This window comes from Aplysia californica, unplaced genomic scaffold (genome assembly GCF_000002075.1).
Source record: "Aplysia californica isolate F4 #8 unplaced genomic scaffold, AplCal3.0 scaffold00705, whole genome shotgun sequence".
Classification (NCBI taxonomy): Eukaryota; Metazoa; Mollusca; class Gastropoda; order Aplysiida; family Aplysiidae; genus Aplysia; species Aplysia californica.
In genome coordinates, this window is record NW_004797975.1 from 379,115 (window position 1) to 395,271 (window position 16,157).

At 39.0% G+C, this 16,157-nt stretch overlaps 2 protein-coding genes across 5 annotated transcripts in view; one reads left to right on the forward strand and one right to left on the reverse strand.

The window, feature by feature from the left end:
• LOC101845881 (lanC-like protein 3) overlaps window positions 1-1,090 on the reverse strand; it is a 9,616-nt gene extending 8,526 nt beyond the window's left edge. The window contains exon 1 of one of the 4 annotated variants that reach the window (XM_005108649.3): window positions 989-1,090. Coding sequence is in view for 1 of the 4 variants with exons in the window: in XM_005108646.3 (XP_005108703.1) it covers window positions 234-267 (34 nt within the window). In the remaining 3 variants the exon portion in view is untranslated. Of the gene's footprint in view, window positions 1-233; window positions 410-988 lie in introns of those variants that run through there. The other 3 variants (XM_005108646.3, XM_035972480.1, XM_035972481.1) reach the window with 3 other exon arrangements.
• Window positions 640-10,290, forward strand: LOC101845651 (chitinase-like protein PB1E7.04c). Its single transcript, XM_005108645.3, has 2 exons — window positions 640-719; window positions 3,523-10,290. Exon 2 carries the CDS (start codon window positions 3,604-3,606, stop codon window positions 6,769-6,771), a length of 3,168 nt encoding a protein of 1,055 aa, XP_005108702.1. The 5' UTR covers window positions 640-719; window positions 3,523-3,603; the 3' UTR covers window positions 6,772-10,290.
• Window positions 10,291-16,157: the final 5,867 nt, after the last annotated feature.

Genomic DNA, 16,157 nt, shown 5'->3' on the forward strand with positions numbered 1-16,157 from the left:
GGTGGATAGAAACTGGCTTCATTTTCAATACATTACTTGGCCTACTTCTATGTCATATACCATGTACATGTATTGGCTAATAATAGGCCTACATACCCTTCTTTAACACTAAATATTTGGATAGTGATCATTACTACTGACAAAATGACATATAATTATAAGGCATTCCTAATTATAATCCTAAACCGAGGACTTTGAATAAAGCACCACGGAAAAAAAAGAGGCCAGCGTACCAAATGAAAAGGCAAGTGTGTTTTGTGTGTACATTGATAGCCTAGGCTATTGAGCAAACCGCATATTATAGGCTAGCCCAGCCTAGCACCGCAGTCTCTCTCTGTTTGGCGACTTCGCGAACGGACAAGCAAGCAAACCGGTCCTCCTCGAGTGAGCTCATCATGAAGCAACATGCGCTCATGTACGGCATGCATAATGAGGTAATACTCATTACTTGTACAGTTGATATTATTTATGCAATAGACAAATTTAATCAAACAAATTTGTGTGCTGACACTTAAGATATGCTATCGATTTCTTTCAGCTAAATGTGAATCCAATTTCTATTTTACGTTGAAACGGTGTTTTGCGTGGTTAATGCATGCAGAAAACACAGAACACTCCCTGTGTTCATTATGGATGCAAATTGTATGCAATCATAGACGGTTGTTTTTTTGCAGGGGGCGACTACACGCAACAGCAGCAGCGGTGTGGTTGTTGTACAGGTTTGTGTGCATGCCGTTTATATTTGATTATTTATATGAATAACAAGAATATTCAAGACCAAAATATGAATTGATCCTGTTTTAAACTTTCTGACCCCACTTCAGCTGATGGCTGTGTGTGTACAAAATATCTCGAGTCCCGAGCGAGCATGTATTTGTTTACCAGTGCAGTGGCAGTGCGAGAAAGCAAAGAGGCTGTGACTGAACATGAACCATGATGAATTCATGGTGATTTTAACGGGATTCAAACTCCTACCCTCGCAGTGTACCTTAGCTTTACTGTTCAGACTGACAGTGATTCACTATGTTGTCATCCTAGAAGGTTCACAATGTTTGTAAATCTGTGCAGATTTAGGCAAGAGATGTTAGTGATTACAGCGACTACTGGATCTACACGGCGGGGGCGGCCGTTATTTTTAGTAATTTGTACAGCAATTCGTCAATCTTGGGCCGAATGCCCTTCTCTTGTCTAGTTCAATGCTCATATTTATGCTGGATTACTTTGTATGCAGATGACAAAACCTAGATCTAGATCTAGCACATAAAGGTTTAGATCTATATAATCTAGATTTAGAATATTTATCTGTTTTAGCAGTTGTTTTTTGTTTTTTGTAGTCTGCTTCTTTATTGTACTAAAATAAATGTAGATCTAGACCCAAGATTTGTTTAGGCTATGGCTATGGCTTCATTGTTGTGGTTGGTTTGTTCTAAATAAAATAGTACAGCCTAATATGTAATAGCGATAATATACTATACGTTAGTCTCTTTTAGTTATTGTGAGGTCTTTCTCAGTTTTTTATTCCCAGAACAGGCAGTCCATTTACTTTCATTAAGGGCCTTCATTAAGTGCCAACAAATTATTTGTAGCAGCAGGTGAATACAATAGGAGAGGGCACTTCTGAGAATAAAACAATTATTTTGTTTAACTGCTAGATCTGAAGCTTAAGACCAAGACCAAGAGTGATATATGTGTAATTAGAAAATTCTGAATATAATGTTTTGAAAATGATTATCTAGATCTAGAGAGATCCATTTTCTTTCAGATCCCACTTGTTAGGTGTACCGTAGAATTACCAAGTTTTATCTGACATTTTGGACTATTTTGAGTCACTAGGACCGTGAGGTCAGAAACGAAAATTGAATGTTCTATCTACTCTATCAAAATCGTAAGATTATTCAGAGTCGTTATCAAGATGTGAATTCAAGGAATTGCATTAGAAAAAGCTTGACACGATGTGGAACTCAAAATCTTTGACGTCAAATTTATCAAAATTAGGTAGGGCCTACTGAGCAGCTTTTGTTATTCTGAGGTCGCGCACTGGCTCTCCAAATTAAATAAAGTTATTATGTTCTCATTCTCGTATGATACCCCACAAAGTATACTCCCATCCAAACAGCTGAATGAACGCATGATAGTTAGCAGACATACAAATTACTTCAAAACATGTTCGCAAAAACACACAGTAGTGGAAGCACACATTCACACAGAGGCAAATTATCCCACTCTTATTATTGACAACTTCTGATGTTTGGCCAGGTTTCTTTGCTGATTTTGATTAGTGCACAGTGTATTTGTGGAATTTTTGGGTTAGTAATAGACTAAATGTTGCTCCTGAAATGTTTAAAAATACAAAAATGCAGGAGGGCTTTTTTGCATTTTATAAAGTCATGATAAAATATAGCCATCAGGATGGACCTTTATTTGCTGGCTCTAATTATTATTTTTTTTTCGTAAGTATGTTTTACGGCTGTTGCAACTGCATAAAAGTTCATATGAGTGCGCGGGACACATTCATTTTTTTTTTGTTTAGGTAGGAATTAATTTTGAATTTTGCTCGGGTGGTGGCTGAAGCTTACTCTTTTCGTCCTTTTCTGAGAAGGCTAGGTGTTAGATCTTACCGAGTATAAAAGTATAAGACCAGGGGTGTGGCTGAAACTGAAAGACAGCAGTAAGAAGGAGCCACGGAGTAGGCAGTAGAAAGGCTGCTGAAAGAGTCAGGAGCCCAGAAGAGGAGGTGAAGGGGTGGGGGTAGAAAGTGGAGTCGAAAGCAGACCATAGAACATTGTTAGATTGCAGGTAAGGAGGTGGAAAGAGACAATTTTAGAGAAGAAAATGTTCCAATGCTAGCCGGATTCAAACCCCGGACCTATAATTGAATGAGAGGAGAACACCTATCGACCACGAGACCCCCCCAATAATTTTAAAAAACATTTATTCTTGTGCCATAATAGATTGACAATGTCATGAAAAAAACCCATCGAATGCTTATATGTGTTATAAACTTTCCATTAAAGTATGTATACAATTTGTTTTTTATGAATGAACAGATTGAAAGGCAGACAATAAATTATAAGATGAGGGGAAATAGAGAGAGGGAGAGAAGGGGGTTGCAAAAAACATATACAGATTATGAGGAGAGAGAGAAGGAAGATGTTCACACAAATGAAGAGTAGCAAAGCTGATCATAGGGGAGAACATATGTGTCCCTGCAGTGTGTAATGTTTTATTTCTTAAGGTTTGCAAAAAATGTACTCACTTTGAACACTTTTCTTTTTAACAGATTTTCTCCTCTGGCCTAGTTTTGTTGTAAGAAAATGTTCATAACAATTGGGAGATGTGCGCGCCTCACAGGTTTGAAAAAATTGAAACCATTTCCATTGATTTGTCCATCAGAAGACAATTGCTTGACCTGCAGTATCATTCGTTAGGGAGAAGAGAGTGTCATGAGTGCCATGATATGCTAGTATATGAGCAATGTTTCACTCTGCTAGTAATTTAATCAAAATTGTGTGTTTGTTTCAGATTTACCTGTTTGACCGGTCGTCATGGGATGTGGCTTCAACCATTGGTAGCTGAGCGGGAATGGGTGTTTGAGATGAGTTAATGATGGCAGCTAAAAAGATAAAACATGAACAGTTGTCTCCCTCTGATCTGCCTCTTATACCAGCAAGCACCTCTCAGATGAGCCAGCCGTTCGGTTTTCCTTTAGTGGGTGTGTCAGGGTTGGGTGGTGGTATGCCGATAGCAATGCTTGGCCAGTCTTTGCTGATTCCCCAAGCTGAACCTCAGACTCCGCTACAGACTGAACAAATGTTGCTTTTGCCGACATCGTCTCATTCTGCCTCTGGGAGTACTGGCCTGATCACATCACCGCACATTGATTCCAAACTTCAACCGTCTCCTTTAGTTCAACCTTCTCCATTTTTGTTTAACAGCACTGCATTACCTCTTGTCTTGAACCCACCGGTACTGCCTTTACCCTCAGCTGATTCATCTCCATCACTACTCACTCAAGCCTCACAACGTGATGTTGACCCTTTAAACTTGAAATTGTCACGTGCAAATGAAAACCTTGCAAGGGGTTCTGGTGTAAATGCTGCTTCTAAAAGGAAGTTAACTACATTGCAGTCTGCTATGTTCACTGAGAGTAAATCAAAAGAGGAAGAGGATGTTGGTAGTGAGGGCAACAAAATGTTTGCACATAATAATGGAACACTCTCGGGCAGTCCTGCGACGAGTGTGGGAAAGCCTGAAGTTTCTGGAGCAGCCCCTGCAGCCCTGAGCAACATAGATCTCTCAAAAATCATTTCTAGTTTGCCATCGGGCTGGAAGGTGGTGGGTCTCACTGGTCTCAATGGAAATAATGATGCTGTCCCAGTCCCGACAAAGAATGAGCAATGCGGCACTTTGTCAGCGGACCGCGAGTCTGAGAAACGGTTGCCTGCTCCGTCGGACAGCGGTCAAGACCAGCCTGGTGTGGTGTCGGTTAATTTGAACAATTCTTTTCCTCCATTTAAATCTTCTACCTTAATGAAAAATATTGTGGGCTCTGAGTTAAAATTCTCTCTCCAGATGGATAACATTCCATGCTCTCGAGAAATTACCGTCAAAGCAGAATATGAGAATGGGGATGAAGATCTGGAAGCAAAAAACAGTGCATGTTTACCAAAAGGGACTTTGCCTCAGACTTTTGGAGCTTTAGATCAACAGTGGACCATTGTAGGTATTACATCCATATCGACATCATTAGTGAGTACTTCTGTTGTAAACACCATGGCAATGTCAAACTCATCCACATCCACGTCTACTTCACACAGTGCTGCTTGTAATGAAGGGGCCAAGGGGAATTTAACAGGGTTGTCAATTCCAAGTGCAAGTTCTTCAGATCCTCTTAACTTTCAAGTACCATTGAATAAAAGTACTTTTCTGCCATCTGGTGGCCTGTCGAGACATGAGAACTTGCATGTGTTGAAGCCAGGCAGTAGTAATAAACCTGAACATGGTATGGCCACAGCCGGGAAGCAGGAGGAGATGAAGTGGACAGTGGTCGGTGTCACAAACACCATCCCGACCTCCAATGTCTCCGCAGCTGCCCAGCTGTCAGCCACAGATCAGGGTTATGGGAATATCGCATCCCAAGCAGCAACGTTATCGTCCAACAAAACATCACCGTTTCTCTCTATGATAGGGGGTACAGCTTTAGCGTTACCTGTTCCACATAAGTCTGAAGAGACTTCAAACAGCAGTAAGGGTCTTAGCTCTGGAGAAACTGCCCAGCCAGATGAATCAAAATGTCTGAAAAGCCCAGCGCTGCCTAAGGTTTCAGATAAAACGCCTCCCCCCAAAATATCTGACCAATTGGGCACAGTTCAAATAAAACGCGAGATGTCCGACAGTGAGTCAAGTTCAGGGGCTGAGGAAGTGAATAGACAAAAACCTCAAATCTCAGTGGAAAAACTGCCCGTTGATATTGCTGACAATGCTGTTATATCAAATGAACGTGGAGCAGGTGTAGGAGAAAAAAGTGAATGGAAAGTGGTAGGCATCACTCCACTAGGCTCCACGCCATCTCTGAGTCCTATTTTGACACAGCCCAAAGCACCTTTTCTCCCCCAGTTGCCGTCACTAGCGCCCAGCGGCCTGCTGTCACCTGTGAGTGCTATGACTGCCACATCCACAGCCTCCACATCCACTTCAGTGCCCTCATTTAGCCAGCCAGGCTCTGAGGCTCATCAACCATCCTCTACGCAGCAGCTTCCTTTTTGCAACATGTCTAGTATAGGACTACCACTGTCGCCCCTCAGTGCGGCAGTTCCAACAGTTGGCAGCCATATTGCGCAGCAGACGCTTCTACAGATGATTCAGAGTCAGTTTTTGAGCCCCAGTAATCCAGCTCTGATGGATCCACAGAGTCAGTGGAATGTCGTTGGGGTGCTGGCCAACAATCAGGTGTCGTTGGTCAATTCTGCAAAGAATGACAGTGCCGTGTCGAGTAACAGTGCCGTGTCGAGTAACAGTGACAGCTCGTGTGGCACCAGCGCTGTCTCAGAATCTGGGCATCTGAGGGGGATCTCACATAATTCCAAAGCAATTGGGGAGAACAAGATATCCTCGAGCTTTCTGGAGCCGAAACGCGTCAGGGGGAGATGGAAAACCTTGAAGCGGACCTCCGAGTGGAGACTTCATCAGTTTAAATGCAAAGACCTTGTCGGCAAGTGTTCTGGTAGCAAAATGAAAAAAAACACTGTGTCAAATTTGTTGATGATGAAAAGAATGCAGAGGGGAGGAATTGAGAGTGATGAAGAAGGTGTGCATTCCTACCCGGGAGATGTCAGCTGCCCCAGTGAAGGAGATTTAAGTTCAAGGTTGTATGAGGAGCCTTCAGAGATACTTGGGAGAAAATCAAAACAGAGGTCACTTCGTTCGTATGCTGGAAACAGAAAGGTGTTCAGTAGACCGTCCCACCATGAAATAGAGAAAATTAATTTGAGAAGCGGCACACAGCTTCCTGTCCTAAATTATAAGTCAGACGATGATATGGAGGAGGAGGCGTCTGCAGGTACTCTTGCTTACGATAACATTAAAATTGAAAAGATTGAAACGGATAGTTGTGAAGTGAACGCGGTCAACGAACTCCTCAAGTTTGACCAGGATAAAGTTCCCTCCTTTGGTGGGAGATCGTCTGTTAACAGGAGGAAATCTAAAATTCCGAGGAAAATGGTGACTGATTTAGACTATCATCCTTTTGATAGTTCCTCAGATAGCAACTAAGTCTTTGTGGTGCACGATAAGCAATAAACACACTCTACTTGTGTTGTTTCCAATGGCTGTGGAAGGAGGAAGGCTGCCTCTTTAATGCTAATTGTGTCATTTCTGGTATTTCCAGATGATGGTAATTAATTCATGATGGTTTATAAGATCAGTTGATATGCCGCTACCTTAGAATTACAAAGTTCTATCTGACATTTTTGGCCATTTTGTGGTCACTAAGACTAAGACCATGAGCTTAGAAACCATATTTTCTGTCTACTCTATCGTCGAAATCGTTATATTCTTGAGAGTCTTTACCGAGATATTATAAGAATTGCATTAGAAAAAGTGTGACTTGTAGAACTCAAAATCTTTATCTTCAAATTTCTCAAAAATAGGTACTGAGCAGATAGAACTTTGTAATTCAAGGGTAGCAATGTTTTGATGGACAAATTGAAGGTAAATTACTCTAGGTTCCCTAAAAATGAAGTTGAGAATAAAAAGCAATGTGGTTTTTCTAAATTGTACTCATTCTGTCTCCAGTAAAGTTCGGATTAGGAAATTCAACGTTAGTGATCAGCATGGGACATAGAGACAAGTAGATTATTTCATTTCAAGTCTTTTACGTCTTTATAGAAATATTGATCAGAAGTCGGTTTCTATTGGATCTGACTTTTTGTGTGGAAGTGGAGGGCTCTGAAAAGCTGTGATCATTTGAAGTCTGTGCATTCATGTTTAGTAGATTTCAACTAACTCAGAATTCGTTTCTAATTTTGAAGCACAAATTATGTTATGCTGCACAGTGGATGCTTCTTATCAAAGTTAGTCCTCAGTTCTATAGTTATGTATTTTGTGATATGGCACTGTCACACTTTGAAACTATGGAATGATCTATACTATGTCTCTTGTATGATGATGACAGTAAAAATGATTATTTCTTTTTATGTGATTGTGATTTCCACATATCTCATTTTGCTTTCAGTCTAGAGACAGGTCTGGAAATCTCTCTACATCTTGTTGGCAAAGTAAAACGTTGAATGTACATTCTTAGGGTATTGGCGACAAAGATATTTTTTCCAAGGTCCAAGTATTATTATAATTGCCCTTGAATGCCTGTGGTCACACCAAGATTTTACTGTATTTTACTTTCAAACCTGTCCCCGCAGTTTTATCCCATAAAAATTCTTAAATTATGCGATTCTGTTAATTTTAACAAAGAATGATAAAGGAAAATAATCAGAAATTATGCAAAAAATGATCCAATTTTGCTAAATTATGCGGGGTGCATAATTAAACACCGGGGCCACTTTCAAACAGATGTATCAAGCCATTATTAAAAGACTGGAATAGGGTAGATTGATGGTGCTGGTGTGCAGGGGTTGAAGACTAAACTTGTCGAGCATGTTCAGTGGCTTTGGGAGACCTGGCGTAATGAAATTCTCATGCTTTTGCTTGAAGCTCTCTGTGATTGAAATTGGGGTAATCGGCAATCAGATATTGTAGCCTGGTATAGTCATTGTGTGCTTCAGTAAAGATTAACTGTCTGTATATTCTTAGCCTTTGCTTTATATAGCAATTGATTTTCCCTTTGATCTCGTCCTTGAGAGAAATAATTTTAACTCACAAAAATACTGCAAAAATGGCATGGTTTAAAACCTCCAAAATTTGTAGTAAATTAGTGCTATGTATGTGAAGTTCAGTATTGGTACTCATGATGAGTTGACAAAAGAATGCTACAACAGTGAATGAATCCCCCCCCCCAAAAAAAAAAACAAACAAAAAAAACCCCACTCAAAAAAACAAACCCCAAAATGACAAAGAAATTACGCTAGGTTCTGGAAATGGAAAAAATCCATTGGTGATTATATCAATGAGAGAATGAAATAGGCTTTAGTTGACCAATTTCTCTGACTCCTTGCCTATGGCTGTGCTGGACAGCTTACAATAAGACTAATGTAGTGATTTTATGAATACCAGCCAAGCCCTATTTTTATCAAAAGATATCATTGATTTTGTATATATTAATATTATCATAAATGTAGCAGGTTGCCTGCCTCTAAGTATTGCGTATGCTTTTCATTCTTTTGTGAAATAAACCACTGTCCTATTGCAGATGGCATTTTTCATATTTTCATAATTCCCAATCGTAGAAGAATTTTGTATTGTTTGCCATGACTTTGAGTACGCATCAGATTTGTTCAACTTAAAGTTTTGATTTGGATCGAAATAGACAGCAATGAGAAGCCACTGGTGCAGACTTAATGTTTTTAGTTGGCTTTAATTTTAATCTTGACAGCAGTCTAACAGTGTAGGTAAATCTTTTATCGATTTGTTTAATTAAGGCTAAGGTATTTTTCAGTGCTACCTTTTCTTCTAACAGGTAATATATGTATGAACAAAGTATTTCAACGTGTAAATAGTTTCCTCATTTGTAAGTATACATGATAATTTACTTCAGTGAAGCTCACAGGCATCTGATGTAACGATTAGGTGCTTTGTTGTAGCATGCAGGAGACCCGAGTGTGATTTCTGAGTGGGGAGAAATTTTTATTGAGTACCGTATCTCAGGTTTTTGCTTGGATGTTGTATCCCTCTCAGCCTTGTTTGGCCCTAACAGGCAATGTGGGAAGCCCACCTCCTATATGATCTCTGTGTGTAGATGGGGCTATGAAACGTGTGTATATTTAAGGAAAAGAAAATTTGCTTCGGTGAAGCCAGTTGTCAAAAAGTTTGAAATCGAATTGTTAATTCCAACTGACAAAAATGACTTAAAAAAAAAAAATCTCGTGTTAAGTCAGTAAAGTGTTAATTTTGATGTAACCTGTTTGTATTGAATGCCAAAGGCTGATTATGTATTATTTCTGTTCACTTTGGAATGTCATTTTACTTTAAGGTAAACCAACCGACAACACAGCTTTAAGTTTTTTGCAAGGGCAATGAAGATGGATTTTTTAAGTTTAAGCTCGATGCGGTTTTTATTGGAACCATATATAGCACTGCTGATGCCAAAATGTTTTTTTTAAAGGAAATATATGATGTTGTCTAATTCTTTGTTAAGTGGAATGTAATTGATCTTTGAGCCATTTGGCTCGAAGAAGGGGTTTGTCAAATTAAAATGTCATGTTTAATGTGTATTTCTAAAAATTCAAAAGATATGCTTTGTTGGATTAAAAGGCTGGTAGAGGTGGAGTTGAAAATAATTACACTTGTTGGTATTCCTTCTGCTTGGACAATGACCCCCACTTATTGCAACAGGGGTGTCAACTGTGTAGATTTTGTGCCATGAAAGATTTGATCTTAGTCATTCTACTCTTTTTTTGAGAGCAATGTTTTTGTTTACAAACAAGAGTCACACAAAGATTGATAAAGTTTACATATTGTAAAGGATAAAAAACGTAACTGTTCATCTGAACTGTGTTATTGTGTGTGAATATGTGTGCATTTATGTGTCTGATTTCCCGTGCAGTGGACTTTGTTTAAAATGAAATTTGGTTAGTTTTCTAAATTTATTAATGATGCCTTAAAAAAAAAAAAACCATGGAGAAAAGAAGGTAGCAACGTAGTTATAGTTTTTTGGGGGTCATTTAATTATGTTTTTTTGTGTCCTTTTGACAGTATTTTAAGCAAAGTCCACTGTGCATGGTCCTATTGAATATATTTGAGAGTTAATTTGCATCCTTGAGATTTTAATTTATATTTTACTGTAATTTTTGTACCCAAATACTCCTGGTCGTTCACAGACTAGCAACGTTCATGATATCGTAATTGAATTGATCATGTCCCCAGCTTCCTTCATGTGCTGTTTCCTTCTGATCCTTGTGTTTCCCTCTCTCTGGTTTAATTGTTGTTAGACATTGTGTTGCAGTCTGCCATTGGCATTCCAGTTTTGTTGGTTGTTCGAAGTAACTAGCATCCACATCTTGTGTAAGTGGAATTCTTTGGATGTCACTCTGTTGGGGTTTTTAAACATTTTTTTTTTCGGGGGGTGTATTTGTTGTTTGCTATGTTTTGTGCTGTTGTGTCTATATATAACTTTTTGTTATAATAAACCCTTAGACAACTTTTATCACCCCTCCTCTGGTCTAATCTTTCAGTACTTTCACTGACAAATCGTGAAATATCGGATATACAGTCGAACCTGTGTAAGACGGAATCGCAAGGGAGCAGTAAAAAAATTCCGTCTTAGACATTTTCCGTCTTAGACAGGGGAATTTAGGGGGAGGTGGGGGGGGGGGGTCAAAGGCCCAGCCGGTGGGATCAAGGATCGCTTGTCTGATCGGCAAGCAGTGGTCAAAACTTCACACCTCTCAATTGCTATCCTGTCTGAAAATGACATGCGTCAGTCTTACCATAAATCCAATTACCACCAGTGCTTGCCTTTCATAGGACCACTGTTTGACCTATTAAGAACAGAAACGTTTGAACATCTCCTTTGCTTCTACCCTTAGCCCCACCCACCAATGCCACCCCTCACTGAGATCATTGTAACAACGAGTAGAGGAACTCTTTTTTCGGCTGGCTGTACGATCAGGGCAACAGGCATTGGTCAATCTGATTTCACACCTCGGGCTTCTGGTTACCCAGGAAAGTTTCCGTAGTGGCTCGCTACTCTAGCACTGTCACGGGCAGTCGTGAGATTTCACACCCTCACTACCCTGACCATCTGCATTGCTCAGGGCTCACATGATGGGTAACATCTACCCCCCAAAAATTGCACCCCTACTCCCCTTCCTCGCCCAGCGGCATGGCCATAGCGTTAAGTTAAGAGCTGGAGGAACCAAACTTGCGAGTTTTGTTTCAAATCAGCGCTGACAGGGCAAAGCATTTTCCGTCTTAGACAGGTGAAATCCTCGAAAGGGAAAGGATTTTTCTTTCCGTTCCGCGTTGGACAGGTTTCCGTTTTATACAAGTAATTAAAGAGGAATATATTAAGGGGATAGTGGTTAGATTCCGTTAAGACAGGTTTCCGTTTTATACAGGATTCCGTTAAGGCAGGTTTGACTGTATATAAATAGGAGTTGTAATTTTTTTTCTTTCATTTCTATTGTCCTGGTATGAACACTTATTCATCATAGTAGATAGTTTCCCTTCAGCTGTTGGACTACAGCTGAAATATTTTATATCAATGACTCCAAGAATCAGCTGGCTTGCTGTGAACTGCCTGCAAATGCAATGAGGTTTTTGAAAAAGTGGCAACCATAGAGGCGGATCTTCTTTTTTTCATTAAAAAAAATTCAAAAATGAAAATTTGGTTAGAAACCAGGGGTATGCCTTGTGTAGGCCATAACATGCAGAGAATTTTGTTTGTATTTTATTGTGGGATGAAGCAGATTTGCTGCAAAATGCACCTGTTGTCTGTTTATCTCACAGTTACTCCTTTAAACAAAATCTGTAGCTACTTCTTGAAGTTGAAGTGACTTGTTTTTTTTGGTTCAGTTGGAGGGTGCAGTACTTCAAAGAAAACACATCTGTGGTTCTGTACATTTTACTTGTAAATCATATCTTTAGAATCTCCCAAATGTGTTAAAATTATACAAGTAGATATATAAGAAAAAGATGCAGACTTCTGAGATGATGTTCAGGTAATGCTTTGGTCTTGTAAACCAGTTTTTTATTGGCAAAAGTTGAAATCAACAGGGTATACTTGCATCCCATTTATCATCCCATGTTGTTAATTTTTTAATGCATTCAAGTGGACAACATTGATCCTATTGTGTAGTGCTGTGATTAGAGCGTGTTTAATAGAAAAAAAATAAGGAGTGAAAGTAGTGTTTCTTTCCCTCTCATTTTTCTTACAAAAGCGTTTCAGATAGGTCTAGATCTAGTAGCAACTCTTTTTTATATTGTGGAGTTGGAGACCTCTTTTTTTTCACATAAGTTTGCTTTTAAAAGCATAGTGTAGGAAAAGGGGGGTTAACGCTTTGCGGTCACTTGGTGCAATAATAATGCAACGGTGAAAATGATCCATTCCGGCCAGGAGACAGACCCGAGAAGTCGTTTGCAGTCACTCTCCTGGCTGGGTGACCAGATGGGATGTCTTGTACCGCTAGCTGTGTGACTGCAAAGTGTTAGGTCTAGTTATTTTTGTATCATACACAGCTCGGCAAGGAGGCATCTTGGCTGGGAAAGTGTGCCATATGTTGTAAGTCAGTTGTGACATTTTGGGGGTGGGGGGGGGGGTGTATTATCAGTTCCTTAGAGATCTAAGAGTTGTTTTTTAAGTTATTATTGTCGTTTTGTTTTTGCCTCATTGTCAGGGGTGATGAGAATTGAACTGTTGATCATTGTTAGATCTATGTTTTTTCATGTTTTGAGCGTCTTTGATGTCTTTTTGTAACTGTAATGATCTTTATGGTATTTGTTATGCCCTGAATTGTATACTGGCATGTTATGTTATTTTGCACAGGGTGATTAAAAAAGCATGAACCCATTTCATTTATGAAATATTTTAATGAGGAAAAACAATAGAAAACTAAAACCGAGTCACAAGTATTGTACCCACGGTCAGATTTTATTTCCTGTCTCACAAGTGTTCAATGAGCCCACCGCCAGCAGCAGGGGCAACATCAGTGCAATAAGAGAATTCATTCCAAACACGTCTCTGCATATCACAATCAACTGAGTAGATCGCTGTTGTTATTCGATGTTTAAGGTCATCCATTAGTGGAACATAAACTCGATCTTTTACAAGTCCCACAAGTAGAAATCACACACGATGAGTTCTGAGGATCTGGCAGGCCAAGCAAAGAGACAAGAGAGGTCTTGAGCCACTTTCTGACCAATCTATCACTGGGGCTCAGCTATTCAAAAAGAAAACTCCTCTTTCAAATGGTCGCCGACAGATTCCATAACGGTGCATGAGAACTGAAGCAATGCATCATAAAATCAGTTCGTTCTTTTTGAATCACCCTGTGCCTGTGTAAGACATTATTGAGTCTGGCCTCCAAGTGTGTGAAAAATTACAAACAAATTACTTTTCTTTCAGAATTTGTCTGTGTGACTTATTGTTCCAGTTGTGATAGTAGAGTGATCGCTGGATGTAAGTTTGCTTTGAGTTTGAGCCTGACTCTTCGGGAATTCTTTTTATATGACCTGTACTGTAATACTCAATGCTTTCTTGTTTTTTTAATCCTATCCGTACGTCGTTTTTCCTATCGCATCCATACAACGTGGGGAACTCTGTGCCACCACTTTCAAAGAGGAAATTTTCTCGTTAATCCGATCTGTATGCTTTGCATAGCAGTTTGTCAAAATGATTTTTTGAGAAATACTAAAAGTTTCAAAGAGATCTTCGAACTAAAAGTATTCTAAAATGTGAAGAATACAACTCCGGTGGTACAAAATGACCCCAGGGCGTACGGATAGGGTTAATTATTGTGGCAAAAGTAGGAAATAAACCCCAAAGCAAATATATGTTTACAAATTATTACACAACTGTTATAGAGACAGAATAGATGGAAGTAGGCTAAGCAAATGGGTGTGCAAAAAGATCATGAGCAAAGAGCACTTTCAATGTCTTACAGTCCGTCTTGTGGCAAATGGGGGCTGGGCCAAAAGTTTTCCAATTATACGGGGCTCTTGTTTCATTCTCTTCAGCTTCTCAAAGTTCTAATAAAACTTGGATCTTTCCTTTTGTTTGGGTTGTTCCCATTTTATTTCTTCTTTTAGTTTTTTCTTCTGCTAATCGAGAATGTCAAATATTTCAATCTCTTTCTCAGAAGGATTTTAGAGGTACTTTTGTTTGCCTGTTTCTTGGATTTCTGAGCTGAGTTTTATTGGATTCTATTTGTTTAGTAAAGTCTTTTCAGGCAGTGAGTTGCAAATATGCATTCTGTAAGTTTCTGTCTTGGAATTTTCTTGATCTCATTCTCATAGCCATTTAATGAATGTTGGTATTTTTGTTGGTCCCACCCTACCCTGTCTTGGATGGTGTGTAGTAGGGTATGGTTACTGTGGCCTCTGAGTAGCTTTTTCTGTGTTCGTCTGTGTTTTTAAAGTGAAAATCTACCAGCAACAAACTTTAAAGCTGTTCACGATTGTCTGTCACAGACAAAATCAGCCCTTTTATTATAGTCCATTGAGTCTGATAACTACGACTGTCATGTGGCTAGTTAAGTTGAATGAAAGACTGCTTTATGCACAGCAAATCAGATTTTTCTGCAATTTCCATTTTGAATGTTTCATATGTTTATGAAGCGGCCAGAGGCAAATTGTTTGTGGGGTTTTTTTGGTGGTTTTTACTTGTTTTCTTTGCTTTGAACAAGAGTTACGTAGGTATTAGTTCTGTTGCGCTAGTTTACGGAGTAATATTCCCTTCCTCCTAATAAGTTAAGTATGATTTGATAACTGCCCAAAGAATTTACTTTGCTTAAGATTAATGAAGTCTAATATTATTTTCTCTTAGTGTTATTAAAAGTACTGGTAAATTTGCAGAAGATTGTGAAAACAAAATCTTATAATATAAAGGGACAATACTAATACTATTAAAATGGAACTGGATAAACATGAATTGGTTCAATGCTGTCTCATTTTCTGGGCTAAATGTAACTTTGGAGGTGAAAGCTTTTAGTGAGGAAAAGAAGAAAGAAGTCATTGGAAGTTGGAAGGGAGGAAGGGCGGGGGATGGGAGGGTCCTATGGGTCCTATGACTGAACATTTGACAAATCACAAGCAGTCTCTGTGATCTAATTTTTCTGGCTTTACATATGTATGGTTTGCTTCAATTTGCAGAAATAAGATTGTTGTATAAACGATTTGCCGAAATAAGATTGCATCTTTATTTTTATGTGAAATCAGGGTATCGATGCTCTCTTTTTCCCCAGATGCCCAACAGGCTGTTTTGTTGAAGACAATATTTTTTCTTCTATCTCCTTTATGATGTTTCAGTTTCAGAGTTCCTTTGATTTGTTCCAGTGATCATGACTGTAATTGTAAAACATAATATATTTGTACTTGTCATGTTCTTTTTATGTGCAATAAATGTTAGCATTCGAGTTGAGTATTTATGATTTTTAAAAGGTGTAAAAGAAAAAAAAATCTTTCCATGAATAAATATTTTGTGATACCTGAACAAGAATGCTTTTGATCCGCGTCTCAATTTTTAATAAAAATTTCTAAAGCTATGGTAGAGTATGGGGGGAATGCATACATAGACATTGTATTTATATATAAAGTCATCGAAGAGGCAGGACCTCTGTTAGTCTATCTCTCCGATAGGATCGAGCCAAGGGAGTGGAGAGCCAAGAAAATTCTGATGACAATCCAAGATTAGAAGTAATAGAAAGGTCTTGCTTTGGATTGAACCAAAAGTCATTGGCAAATACACACATACATACATGAACACACTTATTTATATGAACCCCCCTGCACACACACACACACACTCTCTCTCTCTCTCTCTCTCTCTC

What these genes read in the sequence shown, in the direction of transcription:
- LOC101845651 (XM_005108645.3), top strand. Translation starts at nt 3,604, where the DNA reads ATGATGGCAGCTAAAAAGATAAAACATGAACAGTTGTCTCCCTCTGAT.